This window comes from Gasterosteus aculeatus, chromosome 17 (genome assembly GCF_964276395.1).
Source record: "Gasterosteus aculeatus chromosome 17, fGasAcu3.hap1.1, whole genome shotgun sequence".
In the NCBI taxonomy this organism is placed as follows: Eukaryota; Metazoa; Chordata; class Actinopteri; order Perciformes; family Gasterosteidae; genus Gasterosteus; species Gasterosteus aculeatus.
In genome coordinates this window covers 3,640,399-3,659,309 of record NC_135705.1, presented here as the reverse complement: position 1 = coordinate 3,659,309, position 18,911 = coordinate 3,640,399, and the positions used below count along the sequence as shown (strand labels likewise).

At 47.0% G+C, this 18,911-nt stretch overlaps 1 protein-coding gene across 22 annotated transcripts in view; it reads left to right on the top strand.

Moving 5' to 3' along the window:
- The window catches only part of rap1gapb (RAP1 GTPase activating protein b), a 62,567-nt gene that overhangs the window by 41,903 nt on the left and 1,753 nt on the right, over nucleotides 1–18,911 (top strand). For 2 of the 22 annotated variants that reach the window (XR_013453306.1, XR_013453301.1), the window contains exons 2-22: nucleotides 5,310–5,357; nucleotides 6,587–6,625; nucleotides 6,778–6,963; nucleotides 7,385–7,488; nucleotides 8,852–8,930; nucleotides 9,019–9,072; nucleotides 9,154–9,237; nucleotides 9,326–9,426; nucleotides 9,775–9,904; nucleotides 11,725–11,880; nucleotides 12,006–12,077; nucleotides 12,186–12,272; nucleotides 12,459–12,602; nucleotides 14,294–14,425; nucleotides 15,742–15,819; nucleotides 16,628–16,737; nucleotides 17,302–17,415; nucleotides 17,579–17,714; nucleotides 17,849–17,936; nucleotides 18,147–18,309; nucleotides 18,782–18,829. Coding sequence is in view for 13 of the 22 variants with exons in the window: in XM_040204827.2 (XP_040060761.2) it covers nucleotides 2,604–2,699; nucleotides 3,802–3,837; nucleotides 5,310–5,357; nucleotides 6,587–6,625; nucleotides 6,778–6,963; nucleotides 7,385–7,488; nucleotides 8,852–8,930; nucleotides 9,019–9,072; nucleotides 9,154–9,237; nucleotides 9,326–9,426; nucleotides 9,775–9,904; nucleotides 11,725–11,880; nucleotides 12,006–12,077; nucleotides 12,186–12,272; nucleotides 12,459–12,602; nucleotides 14,294–14,425; nucleotides 15,742–15,819; nucleotides 16,628–16,737; nucleotides 17,302–17,415; nucleotides 17,579–17,714; nucleotides 17,849–17,936; nucleotides 18,218–18,309; nucleotides 18,782–18,790 (2,175 nt within the window). In the remaining 9 variants the exon portion in view is untranslated. Of the gene's footprint in view, nucleotides 1–2,284; nucleotides 2,700–3,801; nucleotides 3,838–5,309; nucleotides 5,358–6,586; nucleotides 6,626–6,777; nucleotides 6,964–7,384; nucleotides 7,489–8,851; nucleotides 8,931–9,018; nucleotides 9,073–9,153; nucleotides 9,238–9,325; nucleotides 9,427–9,774; nucleotides 9,905–11,724; nucleotides 11,881–12,005; nucleotides 12,078–12,185; nucleotides 12,273–12,458; nucleotides 12,603–14,293; nucleotides 14,426–15,741; nucleotides 15,820–16,627; nucleotides 16,738–17,301; nucleotides 17,416–17,578; nucleotides 17,715–17,848; nucleotides 17,937–18,141; nucleotides 18,310–18,781; nucleotides 18,830–18,911 lie in introns of those variants that run through there. The other 20 variants (XM_040204833.2, XM_040204832.2, XM_078092846.1 and 17 more) reach the window with 16 other exon arrangements.

Here is an 18,911-nt window from a genome sequence, read left to right as displayed (position 1 = left end):
TTCCTTTGCACCTCATTCAGCGTGTTGTAGCTACCTGATTAGTACTGGTGGCCTCAAGGTGATAAGATCTCCAAGTCTGATAGCTCAAGACCTTGAATTTGTCCCCGAGGCTATAATAATAATAACACCAGGCTAGAAACATGAGGTAAAAACACACGTACATAACCACTTGATAAAGTAAAAAGATGTAGCGCAGGGAATTATAACCATACCTATGTTTAATTCATTAACGTTCTGACAGATTGTTGCCTGAGGTTGAAACTTAAATCTTCAGTGCCGAGGTGACTGTTAAATATAATTGCATCTGCTTTATTTAATAGCCGTCTGTCATTAGATGCAAATAGAGGTTCATAAGAGCGAATGCAAGCACAATGCAAAAGTTGATTTGTTCAAAACTGTGCATAATGAATCCAGGTAGTGTTGAAAATACATTTATCAAAATGCAAGATACGATGAGCTGCAGTGCCTCTTCGTTGAACTGAATCTTACTTGCTTTTGCTAAAGTGAAGCCAGTGCGTGCGAGATGCAGGAAACCCAGCCTGAGCTCTGTAGACCTTGAACAACTCGTGGTAATCAACCAGCTCCACCGCGCAGGCGGAGGTCCATCCACATGAACTCCGTCTGTGTCCCCCGGCAGACGGAGGTTCACGCGGAAGCGGCAAGATGGAACTCTTCTCTGGACCCCAGTGGATTTTCTCTGGCTTAAATGACAGGCTTCTGGGCCCGTCGATCGACTCGCTTTGAAGTTTCGTTTTTTTTCCCCATTTCCCTGTATTGCCTTCGAGGATGCGGCAAACCCAGAGAGCATGTAGGGAGCGTCAGCAGGCGTGGGGATGTTGCTTTGTATGCAAATCATTGACAATCTGTCTGAGGAAATTCAAATGGGTCTGTGGTTGTGAGGAACTGCAGTACTGCAGTCAGAGCTGCACTCCTCAACCTAGAAGCTGAGTAGAAAGGTCTGGACTTCAATCCTGACGGAGCAGGTCATCAGTAATGAAATGTAACCTCGGGATGCCGCAACACGTTCTCCGTCCCAGCCCTCCAAACACAATAGCTCGGTCAGCTGTGACCTTCAAGCTACGGCCGCGACAACACTTGTCTTCTCAATGAGACATCTGTGATCGCAACGCCGCTGTGTGTACGCACGCGCGCCTCGCGCGACACTGCGATGCAACGCGCCTGATCACATACTGGTCTGATGCTCGAACAGAGAAGTTGCAAGTTGCAGCATGTTACAAATTTACTGTCCTTTACCGTAATATAAAAACTATAATCACGTAACCAGCTGCAAGTGAGCAATACAAAGTCCAAATGGATGCGATAAGTGTCTCGCTAGCATTGTAGTTTGAAGGCTGATAATGCCGTATTAATCAACTGAATATCTGTCCATATAAAATCTGTATCCTGTGCCCTTTTATTCCACCCACGTAACCTCTGCTCCTCTTGTGTACTCACCACTGAGTTTAATTTAGATTAAGGCTGACAGTTTTTATCTCCTCTATGGGAAAATGAAAAACTCAACATATATAGGGAGAATCTGTCCGCGTGAAATATATATTTTTATCTTTAAGTAGGTCAGCGTTGGTTGATATCTGATGTCGCGCGTGTGCCTGATGGAGGAAGCTGGACAGAAGAGACTCGGCTCTCACAGTACGACAGCTCCCATCTTCCATCCTGCAGTGCTTCCCTCGGGTTTTTAATCTTTCCCTCCCTCCTCGGTTTCTCCCTCTTCTATATTTTATGTTCTACCGTCATGGTGCTCAACTGCATCTCCACATGCAAGGAGCTGAGCTGCTCGTCTGACTCTCATTTCCCCCCCTGGTGCATGAGATAACACGTGGAGCTTTTCTCATTTGGACAAGATGCAGTGAAAAGTGCCCGATGCCACACTAACTAATCAACTTTTCTCATTTATTCAGCCAGCCGATGTTATTACGCGATTAAAACAAATATATAATAACAAGTATAATTGCTTTTAAAAAAAAAAAAAGCTTGTAATCAGCACTGACGATCTATAGGAGCACCGCAGGTGCAATTAACCCACTTCTCAACATGTGCTGCAAAACCCCGAATTGTAAAACGTGTAGATGTGTCAATGATTTGTCCTCGGCGGTAAAACGAATGCTTCTGCCGCCCTGTTCTCACACTTGAGAACTGAGCGGGAAGCTTGAGAAATACAAGATGAAGAAAAAAGAGGAAGAGCGTAGTCTCATTGTGATTCAACAAAATAGAGAACTGCTTTTTTCTGTCCGTCAATATGCATGCGTGTGTGTGTGTGTGTGTCACAAAGAGAAGATAGTTGTGCACAGAGAGGGTAGAAACATCGATCCTCCCTCCCTTACTGCTTCCTGCAGAACAGCTGTGTGTGTCTATACGGGAGGGCGGGGGCAGGCGTTAACAAAAAAGAAAAAAAGGAAGGGGAATTTTCACACGCTAATGCTTTTACCTCAAACACGGATGTATGGATGCTGCCAGCCGTCAAGTTATCTCCCCCAGTTCAGTGGCTGAGCGACGCCGCTGAGTGCAAAGTGCCATTGTCAAGCTCCTGCCGGCTGACTGTGACGCTCTCGTCTGCCTGCCTGAGTCCGTATACTTGAGGAACGATGACTGATCTGAGGATAGCTAAGAATGCCTTGCTGGACGGGCTGCTCACTCGTCCTCCCACCAAGCCTTTTCTCAAGAGGCGGTGCCACAGTGATGTGAGTATTTTTCGATTGCTGGAAGTGAGAGATTCTTTTTTCGCTCCCGTAGTTGTTGCTTGTTTAAATCTTGAGGTAGCTTGGAGACAGATAGATTCATGCTTGGTGCTGCAGGACAGTATATTGGATTCTTTGTACATTGTACAGATACACACATGCTCCTCTGCTGGAGGATCTGTTTTCAGCCCCCTGGAGATCAACCGTGTTTGTGTTTGGGAAGAAACCGCCTGCAGCGAATGCATGCTTTTTATTTTTTATATTTATATTATAAATTGTGCGATGATGCAACATAATGATGCACGCACTCGCACAGCTCCTCCACAGTCCAGGTGTCCATTGCTGCCTTTATTTCTCACAGTTATTATATTGTGTTGTTACCATGGTCAGCGAGGGACGTGCTGTTTGTTGTTGTTTGTTTTGCAGATGAAAGAGTGGTATCTCATATGACTTTATCTTTACTTTCAAACAACAGACTCCCGGCTTCACTCTGTCAGTGTCAGGTGTGCGCGAGTGAGTGTAGGTTTAAGTAAGTTTGCATAGGAAAATGCATGTGCATGCATGCGCATATAAACGCGAACATGGTTTTCTTTGTGTGCGTGTGTGTGCGTGTGTGTGTCTCGCCAGTCCTTCAGCGTCCTCGGTAAATCTAATCTAGTCATGTGGAAACATCAGCTTGGCACTTGAGTCTGCTTGCGTTACACGGTGAGCTCCAGGGCAGCTGTGACCCTCCTCATCTCAGGTCGGAGCTGCTGGGAATCCATAACGTGGCCCCAGCAGGAGATGAATGCGCGCCCGGGGGTGTTGTTCTCTGACCTGTACCAGCGGCGGCGCTAATCGGACAGAACACCGAATGACGCTCCGCGCGCGGTCGAGGTTCGGTTTAACGATTCGGGTTTCGTCCGGTGAGCAGCACCTGGACGCCAAACGTCTAGTAGGTCAGATACCGACGGAGTAAATCCAGCTAATGTTGGAGGGAGAGGCACAGAGGAGCTCCGGGAGGTCTCCTTGTCTTCGGACTGCTTTTCCTAGATTGCAGAGATGAAGTGTGACAGGGAAACACATACCAACCCTTTTTTGGACCCGTGTCGACTCTCTTCCCCAGACCTCGGACCTGTTTGCCATGATCGAAAGGATGCAGGTACTGTGAGCGGTCCTCGGGCCCGTCCGTTCTTCCTTCCTAAGCTCCAATCAAAAGGCCGCCTGAGAATTTTGTTTGCTTTGGACTTTCAAACCTCCTTTTACCTCTGTTTTTCGAGGCTCTCTGCTCTTCCTGCTATTTCTGTGTTTCCGATCACAACCCAGCTGCTGCAACACTTTGAAGTGTTCCTCCATGTATCTCGCTCTTTGCCCTGAATGTTTGCTGGTGCCTTTAGGCTGCCTTCAGACAGATGATGCTTCTGAACAAGGCCTTTTTTTTGTTTTCTCCTTACAATTGTGTCTAGTGTTGTTATGTGTCACCAGACGTGCAAAATGCTGTAGAATGTAGTTTGTTTCGCACCCGGCGGCGTTCAACTCCAGTGTGACACAAACCAGGATCAAGAACGGCGGCTTCTGAATAAAACGATCTTTGACACTATGCATCGTTATGTTCACATTATCAACCGAATCCTAACTCCCTTCCTTTTGGTCTCGGTCGGTCAGCTTACAACATGTTTTATTTCGCCCACGCGTCATCTCATAAATTGTCAAATATATCAAACGCTGACTTTGTAACTCGTCGAGGCGAGGCCGCCCGGAAACAGTTGGTGTCTACTATGATAATATCTCTGATGGAGGAGAATATTGCTGGAAAGGACACAGAAACATGATTCAGGCTCAAAAAACAACATCTTACTGCCAGAAAAATCACAGGCATGGAGGATGTTTCTGCGTGAAGACGGGGGGGGGGGGATTCAAACCAAATTAACAGCGTTTACTTTTGGTTGTCCACCCCATGAGCGCAGAAGCAGCATGTCCGCGTTTCATACAACAGTTGCATATTTTATCATTAGCGTTGCATATTCTGCCACCAAATAAAAGGAACGAGGGGGGGGGGGGGAAAGCAGCGGATCGGCCTCCATAGAATGAGATTAACGAAGCCATTTCCGATTTTCATTTGATTCATCTTCCTTAGTCCTGGAAAAAAACAAAAGTGCATTAAATTTGATAGGATTCGGAGCTGGCCCGCAGGCTATTGCACACAAAGAGGCCGCTGATCAGGAATGTTTTGTTCCTCCTCTGTCTCTGTGCTTTGTCAGGAGTTATGATTCAAGGACGAAGTAAATGCCCTGTTTTTGGCACATCTTGGCCCTGCATTGTGGTTAATGATATCTCCCGTGAAACACCTCTCCTGTTCCCACGGACCTCTGCTTATCTTTCTCACTCGCTTATAGTCCCCAACATATCACTCCTCTGACGCTTCCTCTTTCTGTGCTCCATCTGCTGATGGCGCTCGCGTTATGTAAACATGAATTATTACGATCACAAAGCCTAATATCGCTCTCTGCTGCTGCACTTTCCGTAAATGCGTCTGTGTGTGTGTGTGTGTGTTTATCTTTGCAGGTGTGTAAACCCCGTTGTGTACATATTGCACCTGTCCGCTCAGTATCGCATCACTTTCCTCTCCTGCAGGGTTACAGGATGGACGAGCAGAGATGCCCCCTGCCTCCCCCCCTCAAAGTGAGTCGCAGAAATCCTCCCGCCTCCTCGTAGGGCCGCAGTCTGGTAAAAGAATCCGCAATGGCGGCGTTGTAAGTCCTTATCAGCTGTCAGACAGGCTTCGGGATGCTCACCGGTACGCAACCAAATCCTAAAAGCGGTCCCCGTTTCCTAGAGAGGCTTACGCAGTTGACAGTTCAGACCGGCAGATCCTTTCAGCGGGACGTCTGGGGTTAAGTCACAGAGTAGATGGTAATCTTCTGAAGCGAGACGACGGGAAAGCATTTAACAGGAAGATGTGGCTTCCCTCAACATTAGTAGCTATCACAAATAATAGATAGCCAATAGGTACATATTTTATGTTTTAACCTCGTATTATAAACGAGGAAGTGTGAAAACCACACACACACACAGGGTAGGTGCCAGGATCTTCTGCACATTTAATAACGGCACTTTTATGGCGGCGCGTTTATTTTTCCCCAAACGACAATCTTTTCTTGAATCTGACAAAACGTTTTTTGTTGCCTAATCCAACGTCTCCCCTGAAGACTGAATTTTAATTTTAAAAGGCCTCTATGCATGTAATTAACTCCACATGAGACTGAGATCCCCTGACCTTTCCTTTAATAGTCCACCTCCTGCAACACCAACGATCCAGTGTCATAAAAAAGGTTGCGTTTCCTAATTAGTTGAGTATGACAAAAGGTTCTCTTGCTTTCACTTCTGCTTTAGCTGATAGCATTCTTAATGGAGCTTGAGGTTGTTCAAAGGACGTTGTTGGGAAATTGACCAAATCGCTATCCGGAATTAAAGGAGAGTGAGTTTTGCAGAGGAGGTACATTGCAACACGTGTTTTTTTGCAATGGACATCACAGAGGAAGGACCAATAACAGAACACAGCTGCCAGGCGGTAAAAGGAGATCTGAAGTGAGAATCAAATCCAACCAGTCCCATTTTCAGTGAAAGTGAAAGCTTGAGTAGTCGTCTCTTTTTTTCGCTCTCTGAGGGTTCAGCTCTTTGCAAGTCGTAAAATATATAATACGAGCTTCAGACGGGCTTTTTCCCAATGGAAAAAAATGTTTTATTTGTCTAATCGCCCGATGAGAAAAAGAAATCCCCCTGAGGAAAAGCTGGACGATACAGTCACAGCTTGTATTCCCATTGTTATTCCCCTCATGCGCCCAAAACTGAAATTCTGGCTAGAAGCGTCTGTTTGTCGGCTCGACTCATATTTGTTTTCTCTCCCGCAGACAGAAGAGGACTACATCCCTTACCCCAGCGTTCACGAGGTACACGTCACTCCCTGCATTAGTAACTCAAGCGTTACGCCGTGGGAGGTTTGGACGGGTTAAACCCGTTGCAGGCGTTCTGCAATGCGCCGATTAACGCCACTTCTGGCCGTTACTGACCAGCGTTCTTCCTGCTTTTATCCCCCTGTCAGGTTCTCGGTCGCACAAGCCCGTTCCCACTCATCCTGCTGCCCCAGTTTGGAGGTTACTGGATCGAAGGGAACAATCATGAGCTCAAAGAGGCACCGGAGGCCGACCAGCCGCCCTGTCCGGCCTCCCTCGTCAAGCTGGAGACAAACAGCAGCGCCAAGATCTACAGGAAGCAATTCATGGGCAAGGTGAGGAGACGAGAGAAGCTGTCCGGCTTTAAACATCTGACCTTGATGTATTCCGTCTGCATTTTAATATCGACACTTCTTAAATTCACTTCTCTGGTGAGTTTGCTTGTGGCATTAAAATCCAGTCTGCAATCTCCATAAAGACGCGTTGCTCTTGTCCATATGCTACGCCGACGCTATTCTGTTCCAAAGTGACACGAAATACGTAAATAAATGTTGCTTATATTTTATAATACTCATTGCTTGCCTGTATATCTGTCCTGTACCCTTTTACATAACATGTTTCCTAAATAGCAACAAACAAAGAAGGAACGGTACTCCCTTCATCCCCTTGCATTTCTGATTAATTATAGCGGTTTGTTTGTTGCTGGGGGAGTATTCATCCTCACGTTTAGGTTGTTCCTGCTTTTCTCCCCCCCAGGAACACTTTAATTATTACACCATGGATGCAGCCCTGGGCCACTTGGTCTTTTCCATGAAGTACGATGTCATTGGGGATCAGGAGCATCTGCGCTTGATGCTTCGGTACAGTTCCTATTACTCTCATATGTGACCTGGTTTCTCCCCCCCCCCCCCCCCCGGCCCTGAATAACAGTTTTCTCCTTTGTAATATCCCCTGCTGTTGTTTCTTTTCTCTCTCTCCATGTTTCTCTCTTTGGTCATTGTTTCTCCCATTTGGAAGTGCAACCACTGGGGCTTCAGATGGCCACGTGATGCAGGGATTTTAGGCATTTACTCATAGATCCCCCAAAACGAAGCCATATGGAGCAAACACAACAAAAACACCTGCCTGGGTCCAACAAGTATTTTCATGATTAATTTCTGGGAGTTGTGTAACAATACGAGTTTGCAGTGTTAAAGTGTGACGCAGCATGAACATTAAAAGGTCCTCTTGTTTTAGATTACTTTAAAAAACGGCCCCCACCAGTCCTCTCGAAGTCCTCCGCTCCTTCACGCGTCCTCCCGAAAGACGGCCGAGGGCGAGCGAGGCCGAGCCGACACACGCTCGCCGTGACCTGTGAATTCATTTTTAGCGCCCGAGAGGCTCCACTCCAGGTTTCAGTGGCCGCGTTCGCTCTTTGTTAATGGAGCTTGGAGAGGGGGACGAGTGTGTTGCGAGGCAACAGTCGCGCAGCCCACAAATGTTTTTTTGGCGTAGCGATGCACCGCCCACGGTCAACCCCATCACCCAAGTCCGGCGCGGCCCCTCCGCTCCTGTAGTCGGAAGCGCTGAGTCACTGTCTGCATTTAAAGCATTGGTGAGACTAAGTAGATGACGAAGATTTTTTGTTAAAATTCCATGAAATGTAGAAACATAAAAAGTTCAGAAGGCACGTTGTTAGAACATATGAACCTAAACATCTGTTGTCCCCATTTGCTGCACCTCTTAAGCTTACTGCCTCGAATTATCACTGAGACCGTTCAACCTCTAAAATCCACAGTTCTTCTGACCCGACAAACTGTCCCAGCAGTGGAACTTTGTTCTTGTATTGTGATGTGCAGTTATCTTAATACGTAAGCTGTACCTGCAGGTTAAGTGCCCCTTAGACTTAAAGAGAATCACCTCCTGGTGGTTCCTGTGTGTAAGTACGTGTAGCTGGGACACTGACCAGATGCATTCGAGTTGTTGCAGCTCCATTATTTATTCCACCCTGCAGAGCCGCCGCGGGGGGGGGGGGGGGGGGGGGCTGTGGGGTCTGCAGTCCCTGTTGCGTCGCCGTTCTGTAGCCCAGATCTCTGAGGCACAGTCATGTTGCCATGGTTAAGCAGATGAGGGCCCAGACTGTGCCAGTCTCAGTTTAAAGGAAACTCTTAAATGTGATATTAAGCAAAGTCATTCGAGAAGCAGGATTTGTTGGACGTGATCGTTTTGACTTTTGACTTGCAGCACAAAGCTAAAAACTCACCATGACGTCATTCCCATCTCCTGCCTCACCGAGTTCCCCAATGTGGTTCAGATGGCCAAGGTAGGCCGTTATTAATACACAGAATTACAGATTGACCTAAAACGCATTCAGCCCTTAATCGAGAAAAGATGTTCTCTTGCATCTCCAGCTGGTTTGCGAAGAGGTGAACGTGGACCGGTTTTATCCCGTCCTCTACCCAAAGGTAGGCACGGATCCTCCCAGCCAACTCTCCTCACGCCTCCGGTGAGCCTCACTGAAGTCCCTTCTCTTCTCTCGTCCTCAGGCCTCGAGGCTCATCGTCACCTTTGACGAGCACGTGATCAGCAACAACTTCAAGTTCGGGGTTATTTATCAAAAGTTCGGCCAGGTGAGTGTGCTGCACGGGTTGCCCACTGCGAATCCTCTTAAAAGTCACGCTGTCGCCACCGATAATGTCCTTTGTTTCCTCCACGCAGACATCGGAGGAGGAGCTGTTTGGGAACATGGAAGAAAGTCCTTCTTTTGTCGAGTTCTTGGAGTTTCTGGGCCACAAGATTGAGCTGCATGACTTTAAAGGGTTTGGACAAAATTCACTTCAATTTCATTCAGTTTTCCCAGCGGCAGATTTAAAGTGCTTTTAATTCTCTGTGTATAGTGCTCCACCCCATGTCTGTCAATAGCCACTTAATCACAGTTGGGCTCTGAATGAATCCCTAAAAAGGCAATTAAGGGCGTCCTGATATGTGTTGGTGACATTGCCATTGAGGAGGCAGAAGATGCCCTTGGCATTCCCACCGTGATGGATGAGCTCGGCCTCGCAATGCTTTCTCCAGCTTAACTTCACACGTCTCCTTCTCTCCCACTCCTTTTCCATCTCCTTTGGCTTTTCGTGCGTCCGCCCTTGGATCCTGTCTCCCTCGGTCAGGTTTCGAGGCGGGCTGGACGTCGCTCACGGGCAGACCGGCACAGAATCGGTCTACACGAGTTTCCACAATAAGGAGATTATGTTCCATGTGTCAACCAAGCTTCCTTACACAGAGGGAGACTCGCAGCAGGTAAAGCGACAGTACATTTTTATCTTAAATATGAGCTTTAGAGATGCTGTTGGTGGATTTTGTTTCGTTACGGGTTTTCTATTTCCCAATGAGCTGTCGGTCTTTGGCTTAAGAGTTTCATATGTGTGAAGAAATGTTGCAGTAAGCTGCAGTAAGAGTGTTTTATACAGGTAACCCGGCCCAGACCGTCCATTGTGCCGAGAAACCGTGGACAGCCACAACAGCCACGTGGGATAATTCACGAGGGAACTTGGCAAAGTGCAAAAATAATGGCGTTACTTCAGGGGGGGGGAGGTGAAGAATTAACGTGGACAGATCGGGCTGAATGAGATCCGATTGGAGCAGATGTTTGGCGTAAACAGATGTCGAGTGTCTTAATCCGGCCTCGCGTCTGCTGAGTTTAAGTGCCGATGAGGCCGGTGATGAGGCAGTAGAACCCGGATGGTCTGCTGCCCGCTGTGGCCTGTTTCACACTTAGTTAATGCCCGATCAGTTGAAAAAGGAATAAATGTCATGATTAGATGTATAAAAAAAATATGATCCGGTTGTGTCTCCTCTGTTAGGACTTTGCTCATTTACGTCTATCAAATCTTAGGGATCTCATGGTGGCGTTTTTGTTTGAATACACCACAGAGGTTCAGCAGTTATGGCTGATACAAACGCTTTAGGAATGAACGGAACAAATCTGGCAAATTGTGGAACCTACTTCATTAATGGAATGATGGTTAGATTCCTTCACAGTTTGAACCTTCTAAATAGTGTATTTGTCTGATATAGCAAATTGATTAAAAAAAATACGTCCTAAAACGGTTTGTTATTCTCGCGTCTTTGCCAGAAATATGCCGCAAAGCGAGCGGACTGCTGGCTGGAGAAGAATCAGAGTTCCTGTAAATATTTGTTGTATTAAACACCTCTGGAGACCGTGCCAGCGAACAGTGCAGAGGACACTTTAGTGTGTTAAATGGCCCGATGACTGACTGAGGCTTACTGACTCACTGAGGAGGACCACGGGAGCCGTCTGCACTTCCAACCTTTTCTATTGAACATTTCTGTTAGTTACTCACAAATGAAAGCCTGATATACACTGTATGTTTTGCTCATTGGTATTTTATGATTCTGATAACTAGCAGCGTTATTCTTTTTTTGGGACTGCTGAAAGGTAAACCTTTTTTAATTAGACTCATTTTCACAAAAGCCAAATGCAAGTAAGGGTCCCTGGTACTTGGCAATAAAGGCATCTCATGGATACAAATATAAAACCTAAGAACCACAGTCACTCTCGAATGTCCTTTTGGCAAAAGGTAACATTATTTCAACATCCATCCATTTTTGTTTGGTTTGCAGCGCCTGCGCAGGTTTTCCAATTCATTCGTTTCCCTCTCATCAACAGCGTTTCTATGCTTCGGCTCAAAAACCGCTCCACTTGTCCCAGCTACGCTAAATGCAAATAATAGTAATAGTCATGAATATTATTCATTATTCATGTGGGCCTAATAGGCAGTTAGTACTGTAGGTTTCATACAAGTCGCATATGCTGTATACTACGAGTGGCTATGACCGCCGTCCTTGGCACAGGAAGGAATAGGGACCGAAAAACACCAATGCTTTGGATGATTGTGGTATAAAACCAGGGTATCTATCATCCCAGAGAACACGCTGTCCTGGTGGATTGAAGTTCTGTCCACTTCTCTGCTTGGACTATTCTCATTCCCAGGCAAACTTTATAGCATGACTCCCTGGAAGGGATTTGAGATGCTCCAACTAGTCATTTGAGATGTTTCCACTGTAGTTAGTTTTCATTTCTGCTCGGTGCCACCCAGCTGCAGAGGAAGAGGCACATAGGCAACGACATCGTGGCCATCGTGTTCCAGGAGGAGAACACGCCCTTCGTCCCAGACATGATCCAATCCAACTTCCTGCACGCGTACGTGGTGGTGCAGGTGGAGAACGCGCGTACAGACAACGTCACCTACAAGGTTGGTTCTGGACAGCTGGCGCTAATCCGTCAAGAAACTTTGCTTCAGTGTGCACTCCTTCACTATTGCGCGAGATTTTCTTCTTCTGTGCGTCACAGGCTGTGCTCCCCTGCTTCCCCCTGCAGGTGTCCGTGACAGCCCGAGACGACGTACCTTTCTTCGGGCCTGCTCTGCCTGACCCCGCCGTATTCATGAAGGTCAGCAATCGCACAAACTAATCTCGCCTTTACGAGCTCCAAATTATAAAAACCTCGGTTCTCGCTGCCCGTCCTTTCTCTCTCTCTCTCTCCGTTGACCGTCCTCAGGGCCCGGAGTTCCGCGAGTTCCTCTTCACGAAGCTGATCAACGCAGAGTACGCCTGCTACAAGGCCGAGAAGTTTGCCAAGCTCGAGGTCAGGAGAGACCTGGTCTTTGTGTGTGTGTGTGTGTGTGTGTGTGTGTAGGGGGGGTGTTGGGACATTTGTACACACCTGTCAGCGTGAGCTCCAGTGCCGATTTCTTCTGCCTGGCGGTGTCCCCCCATATCGCGTCCTTCGAAGGGACGCTACTAACTAGCCGGCCGGCTGTGTTGTTGTCAGGAGCGCACGCGCTCGGCCCTGCTGGAGACCCTGTACGAGGAGCTGCACGCCAACAGCCAGTCCATGATGGGCCTGGGCGGAGACGAGGACAAGCTGGAGAACGGTGCCGGCGCGGGGGGGGGAGGCTTCTTCGAATCCTTCAAGGTACGGGCCCCCCGTCCCTCGTTTGACGACCGTTAGTCTGCTCCTCCGCCTGCATGAGGGAATGGTTCTTAACGCAGAAACTTTGAGGATGCTTTTTTTTTTTCTTTGTCTCTCGTCTCTCGGCTGGGACTCTGGGTATTCACACACGAGAAAACAAAGGATAGAACATTGGCCGTATCTCAAAGGACCGGCCCTCTGCGGCATTTAATTCCCCAACTCGGCTGCTGGCGCTGTGTTTTCAACCGCCCTCCCGCCCCCCACCCCCCCACCCCGGCGCCTCCCGGCGTGCTTTTTGTCGGCTGGGTCGACCGTTCTGTTGCGCGTGGAAGGCACCGCCTGTGACGGAGTGCTCCGTCAATGACCATTAGGGTGGCGAGGCTCGGCGGTGGGCGCTGTGCCTGATGAACTATTTAATGACCCCCCGTTAGAGAGCTGATGATGCGGTGCGCGTGTCTCCCAGCGTCCCCCCCTTCCTCCCCCCCGCGGGTTTCCTCTCGTTTCTGTGCCACCGAACGGTTCTCTGCCATCTTTTATTCTATTATATGTGTATTCAGAAAACCCAACCAGCTTCGTCTCTGTATAAATATAAATATGGCCTCTGTTTTCCTTCCTATCGGCCAAGAACCACATTGTTTCCTCTCTTCCTCAAACCTCCACAAACTACATCTGCAAATATTTCCCGCTCCATCTTCCCCTCTCTGCCTCTGTCCTCCTTGCTCACACTGTGCCTCACCCCCCCCCCCCCCCCCCCCCCTCCCCTGACACAACAGTGTACTTTAGATAAGCAATGCAGCTTCATCACCCCCCCCTTCCTCCCCCCCACGTTGCCTACGCCCTCTCTGACCTCCGGTGAACCTACAGTTCTTTCTCGCAGCCTCTCCTCCTGTTGACCTGCACTGCCCCTAAGTGTTCAGAAATAGTCCTGCATACACACATGGAGCACATGTGCACAAACCCCGTGTGCACAAACACATGGACACTTGCGTGTGCAAACATTTGTGCCCTCGGAGATCCAACATATTGATTCCGAAATATTTACACATCAAAAGCATAGAAATCTTCATTTCAAAATGACGAGACAATTGTAAATATTCTAGAACATTTTTTAGAAGTTTTAACAATGCCTGAAAGCTGGATATTTAAAAAAATTAGGATTGATATTAGTAAGTATTTCCTGATGGGTCTTTTTCACAGATGTCACCAGAAAGAATGTAAGAAACATAGATTTCTGCTGACCACGGTACAGAATCCACAAAGATTGGTTGTTATTAATTTACAGGAGTTGTTACAATACATCTTTTTAAAGTGTTTTAAGAGGCTGATGGAAAATATTCTATATTCTAAGTAGCTTGTGGTTTGCAGAGACGTACGAGGACCCTGAAAACGGACCCAACTAAAGAAATATCAGCCACCGTTAATTTTGGTATTCTCCCCTTAGCTTTTTCTGTTGTGACATTTGAAACGACTTTCTGTTAAAAAGGCCTATTACCAACAATTTGAGAATATCTAATAAAAAAAAATACACCAATCTGTATTCACGAACACCAACGTTTTGGTCAACTTTGAAAAGAACCCCTGTGATAATCTCGATAAGTGGACGTTAGTTTGAGCGTAGAGTCCCACACACGCGTTATATAATGCTGTGAAGCCCGTGTGGACCCCTGACGGTGTCTCCTCGTCTCTCTCTGTAGCGGGTCATCCGCAGCAGAAGCCAGTCTATGGACGCCATGGGCCTCAGTAACAAGAAGTCACACACAGTCTCCACTAGTCACAGTGGCAGCTTTACCCACAATCCCGCAGAGAGCCCCAAAACCCCGGGGATTGTAAGTAAGCCCGTTTTGGTTCACGCGACGCCCAAGATGCGAAAGATTTAACCCCATGCTGCCGGATATATAAAAAACGACCGATAACAAATAACTCCTGTTGGTTCATTGCTTTACTTTCATCAGTCTGTCATCACCGCAGCGTTTGCTTTCATCCCCGACATCTTTATTTCACTCTTGCTTTCCATTAAATCGTCTCCCATTGATTTTTGAAGCTGGGGTCGATAATTTTAGGAAACTCGCCAGAGTACGCTGATCCTACTGAAAGGATCGTCCAGCCGGGCCGGCGGCGGTGCCAACTCCTTTCCAGTGAAGGTTGCCAAGTCACTGACAGACGGTCCTTTTTTTAAGCCTCTCTCTCTCTCTCGCTCCCAAAATTATCATAATGGACATCCGCAGTGAACATTGCTATTTTAAGCATTCACAGCCGTGAAGCTGGCAGCTTATTGAAAACTGCAGTTCGGGTGAGAACAAATGTTTTTGTAAGATTACCAACTCTAGCTGTCATGACTGCTTTTTTTTTTTTTTTTGACCCCGTAATTCATTTTCTCCATTTCATCCATCCTCACCTGTTGGTAGATTCCTCACCGCCCACGTAGAGTTGGATATCTAGGATGTTGTTTGGTCGCTGTGGGTCCGCGAGGTTGTTTTTTTTTTTCTTTTTAGGATCCCCGGTCGAGTCGAATAAAGTGAGCTCAGTGCAAACGGCCGTTTGACTACCCAGACTCCCGCCCCCCTGCGCCGCGCGGCTTCCTGCCGCCGCCTCTTTTCCGCTGCCTCTCTGTACTTGAACGCACGTGAAGGCCGCAGTGGATGCGTGGCGCCTTTCGCCCGCGGGAAGGAGCGCACCGTCCTGCCGTTGGCGTCTCGTATTGTGTCTTTGGGTTCCGGCTGCTGACAGTGTTTAGAATTTGGACTAAATGGAGCCCACATCTGGAACTCATGACTCCTAAAAAAGCAACAACAACAAAAAAAAAGAAGCTAAAAGCGATTCTTTGGATCCTGTCAGCACTCTGTGCCCCCTTTTGTCTCCTGTTCGAACGCACGCCTGTTGCCCTCGGGGCAGAAACTCTGCACGCCTCCTGCCTCAGTGGCACTCTCGTCTTCTCCTGTGTGCTTCTCTAGTTCCTCAATCTTTTATGTCTTGTCTGTCTGGTCTTTGGCGAAGCTCTTCTTTTCGACTCACCTTGCTGTTTAAATTGTCGGTGCTGCGCATGTGATCTCACCGTGTCTCCTTTTCCTTTCCTTCCACCTTCCTTTTTCCAACCTCCCTTCTGCTCTCTCTCTGTCTCTCTGTGCTGCCGTCTGGGGCTCAGTCGTTGCTCGTTCCAGGGAAAAGTCCCAGTAAATATGGACGGCGAGGCAGTGCCATAGGGATAGGAACAATAGAAGAGGTTCATGTATATTTCTCCCTTCTCGCTTGCTAGTGTCGTCTGTCGTGTTAACATTTGTCTCATGATATCAGATAACCATAAAGTGTGCAGTCGATTTAGCTTTTTTCTTTCAAATGTGCCTGTTTTAGTTCCAGTGGGTATGAGAAGATTTCACATTTTCGATATTCCTGTTTATTTTAATATGGTTTCAGTCTCATCGTTTCTCTCATTCATTCATTCATGAATTCATCCAGTTCTCTCGTTCGAGTGGCTGAGGGAATTAATCCGTCGCGGACGGAGGAATGTTACAGTCCTATATCCAATAAATCCCACCTTATTTCACAGGTAGACTCATGACTCAATACTGGGCTTCAAAGCATACATTCCTTCACTTCCTTTTACTTTTAAGTTTGTTCTAAAAGAGAAAAATAGGCAGTTCAGAAATTAAATATTAACCAGACTCCCACTAATGTTCTTTTTACACAGTTCCCTATCGATGAATCATGCATCTTAAATTAGAAGCATGTACCAGACTTCTTGGAGTTTGAGCAAATAAACTTGAAAGTCTGACCCAAGTACTTAAAATAGAAGCCTCGAAGGAAACCCAACAGGGTGCTTGTCGAAACTTTTCATGAGAGAATATAAATGAATAATTAAGCTCCTGCCAGAAGCCCCGAGTATCGTGGATTATCATGTCATTACAGGATCAGTTCATCATTCATTTTGCAGCATATTTCCACACGTCTCACTGCATATAATGAGAAATAGTTATACTTCCCCCGTACTGTGTGTGTGTGTGTCTGAATCTTCTCTCCCTGCTCACCTTCAGTCATTGATCATTCCTGGGAAAAGCCCAACGAGGAAAAAGTCCGGACCGTTCAGCTCCCGTCGCAGCAGTGCCATTGGCATCGAGAACATCCAGGAGGTCCAAGAGAGGAGGTGAGAGGACAAACCAGAGCTGATCAGCAGCGAGTGGGTAGTGGAGGGAGAATGTTCTTGCAACAGATGGAAGAAAGGCAATAAAGTGACGAGTAAGTCGGCCATTAGAAGACAAACTTCTCAAGAGACGAGCTTTTGTTCGATGGCAGTTTTAATGAGGATGGTCGATTTATAAAAAGGTTGCTTTATTTATTGTGCTTGGTCAGCAAAGGAACATATTGGATTAGCCAGGAAAACATGTTCGGTCCTTAACCCATGGAAAATAAAGTAAAGATATGTTAGGTCAGAATTGTATTTGAAAAAGTGGAAAAAGATTTTTTTTAACGTCCAATTATGGACCAATCAGAGTCTTGGATCAGGTGTGTATAATAATGCAATAGCATCCGTAGCATTGGAGCATTTCCTCACTGAAGGCTTTTCTCAAAGGAAAATATGTTTACGCTTTTCTCCGACCGGCTTCTTTCTTCCCTTTTCGAAACGGCTTCCAATACCAATGTTCAACGTGTCACCGTATGATTGAGTGAACTAACATCATCTTCACGTGTCATCTTCCCTGTCGTGAAGCCGAGAGGTGTCACCCTGCACCATGAGGGCGCTGGAGGGAACCCACTTTATGCTGGAAAACAAATCGGACTCGTCCAATCACAGCTCTCCAGAATTCCCTCCTACTAAGAACAGGTGACTATTATGTGGATTAAGTTATATGGCAGCATCATACAGACAGTCAAGAACCATAAAGCAACATGAAGCTTACATACATCTATTACTGCTTCTTAAAGGCTGCAGTTAAATTCAGTGTAGGGAGACGCGGGTTTGCGCTCGGAGTGACCCAGGTGTGTAGTTTGGCCATGTGTTGCAGGGCGCCGTCTATCCCCGAGGCTCAGGACCTGTCCCGCTCCTCCTCCAACGCCAGCAGCTTCGCCAGCGTGGTCGAGGAGCACGAGAACGACGCCGAGGAGGAGTACGACACCGGACTGGTGGGTGGAGACGTGTGAATCCATTGCACGCCCATGCGTCCATTCATTGCACAAAGCTGTGCTCGTGATAATGTTTTCTACGTGACCCGGTTATATATTGTTGGCTCCAAAACTTCCCGTTTCCCCTCCTACAGGAAAGTGCGTCGTGTATCACGCCGCTCAAGGGCGAGTCCTTCGTGTACGACGACAACGCGGGCGGTGCCGGCCAGGGAGGTTTTTCTGGTGAGTTTGGGAGAAAAAGGCTCATATTGACAGCCTGAAGATGTGTATGTACTCCATGTAGCTCAGTAAACTGTTCTTATATTAAATCCATGAAAGCTTAAAAAGTAGAGCAGCGCAAACTGGTATGATTCCAACTCCGCATCTGTTCTGCGGCGGGTTGAGTTTTTTGTTTTTTCACTGGTGATTCACTTGGATATCCTTCTAGAACAGCTGGCAGCATTACGTGCTTGAGTTTATTAACCATGGCAGCCACACATCTGTCCCCCCTTCCCGTCCGGCAGCGTCTCGTCCTCAGCAGCAACCGGAGGGAGTGAAGACGCCGGAGCCAAAAGGGACAGACGGCCGGCCCTCGCAGGACCACAAGTCCTCATCGGTGAGACAAATCAGGAGACGCTCACGTGGCGTGACTCCAGATAGGGACCCTTGAGTCATGTATTGAGGCGTCGCTGCTTCCAGCGCAAATGGGAAAATAAGGGGGTCACCTTGAGTTCCGTGACCGTGGATTCGATATTAACACTCATCCTCATATAAATGCTGCCATTTTCTACTTAGAAAATAAATAATCCACCTGCATCACAATTATTTTTGTTTGTTTTAAAAAACGAATCGGTAGTGATAGAAATATGTAAACTACACATTGACGTAACCCCCCCAAAAAATGTAATTAAATGAATAATTTGTTATTTGTCCTTTTATGATACACATAAATGCATGTTTATATATTACATATAATGCCATGTGTATTTACCCTGTAACTAGTAATTAGTTGCAGGGTCTGATGTTTTTTTTGCTCTTGTATTTGTTGATATTGACTGTCTCTTCCTTCCATGTTTCTATGTATGCAGAACTGTTAGCCGCCCTCCTCTGACCCCGGCATCGACATCCATTTTCAGGTTGGACACGGCGGTGACATAATCTTAATGAATTTCTTTGTTACATTTTAACCGCTCATTGAACTTTATCCTCTTTTTATGT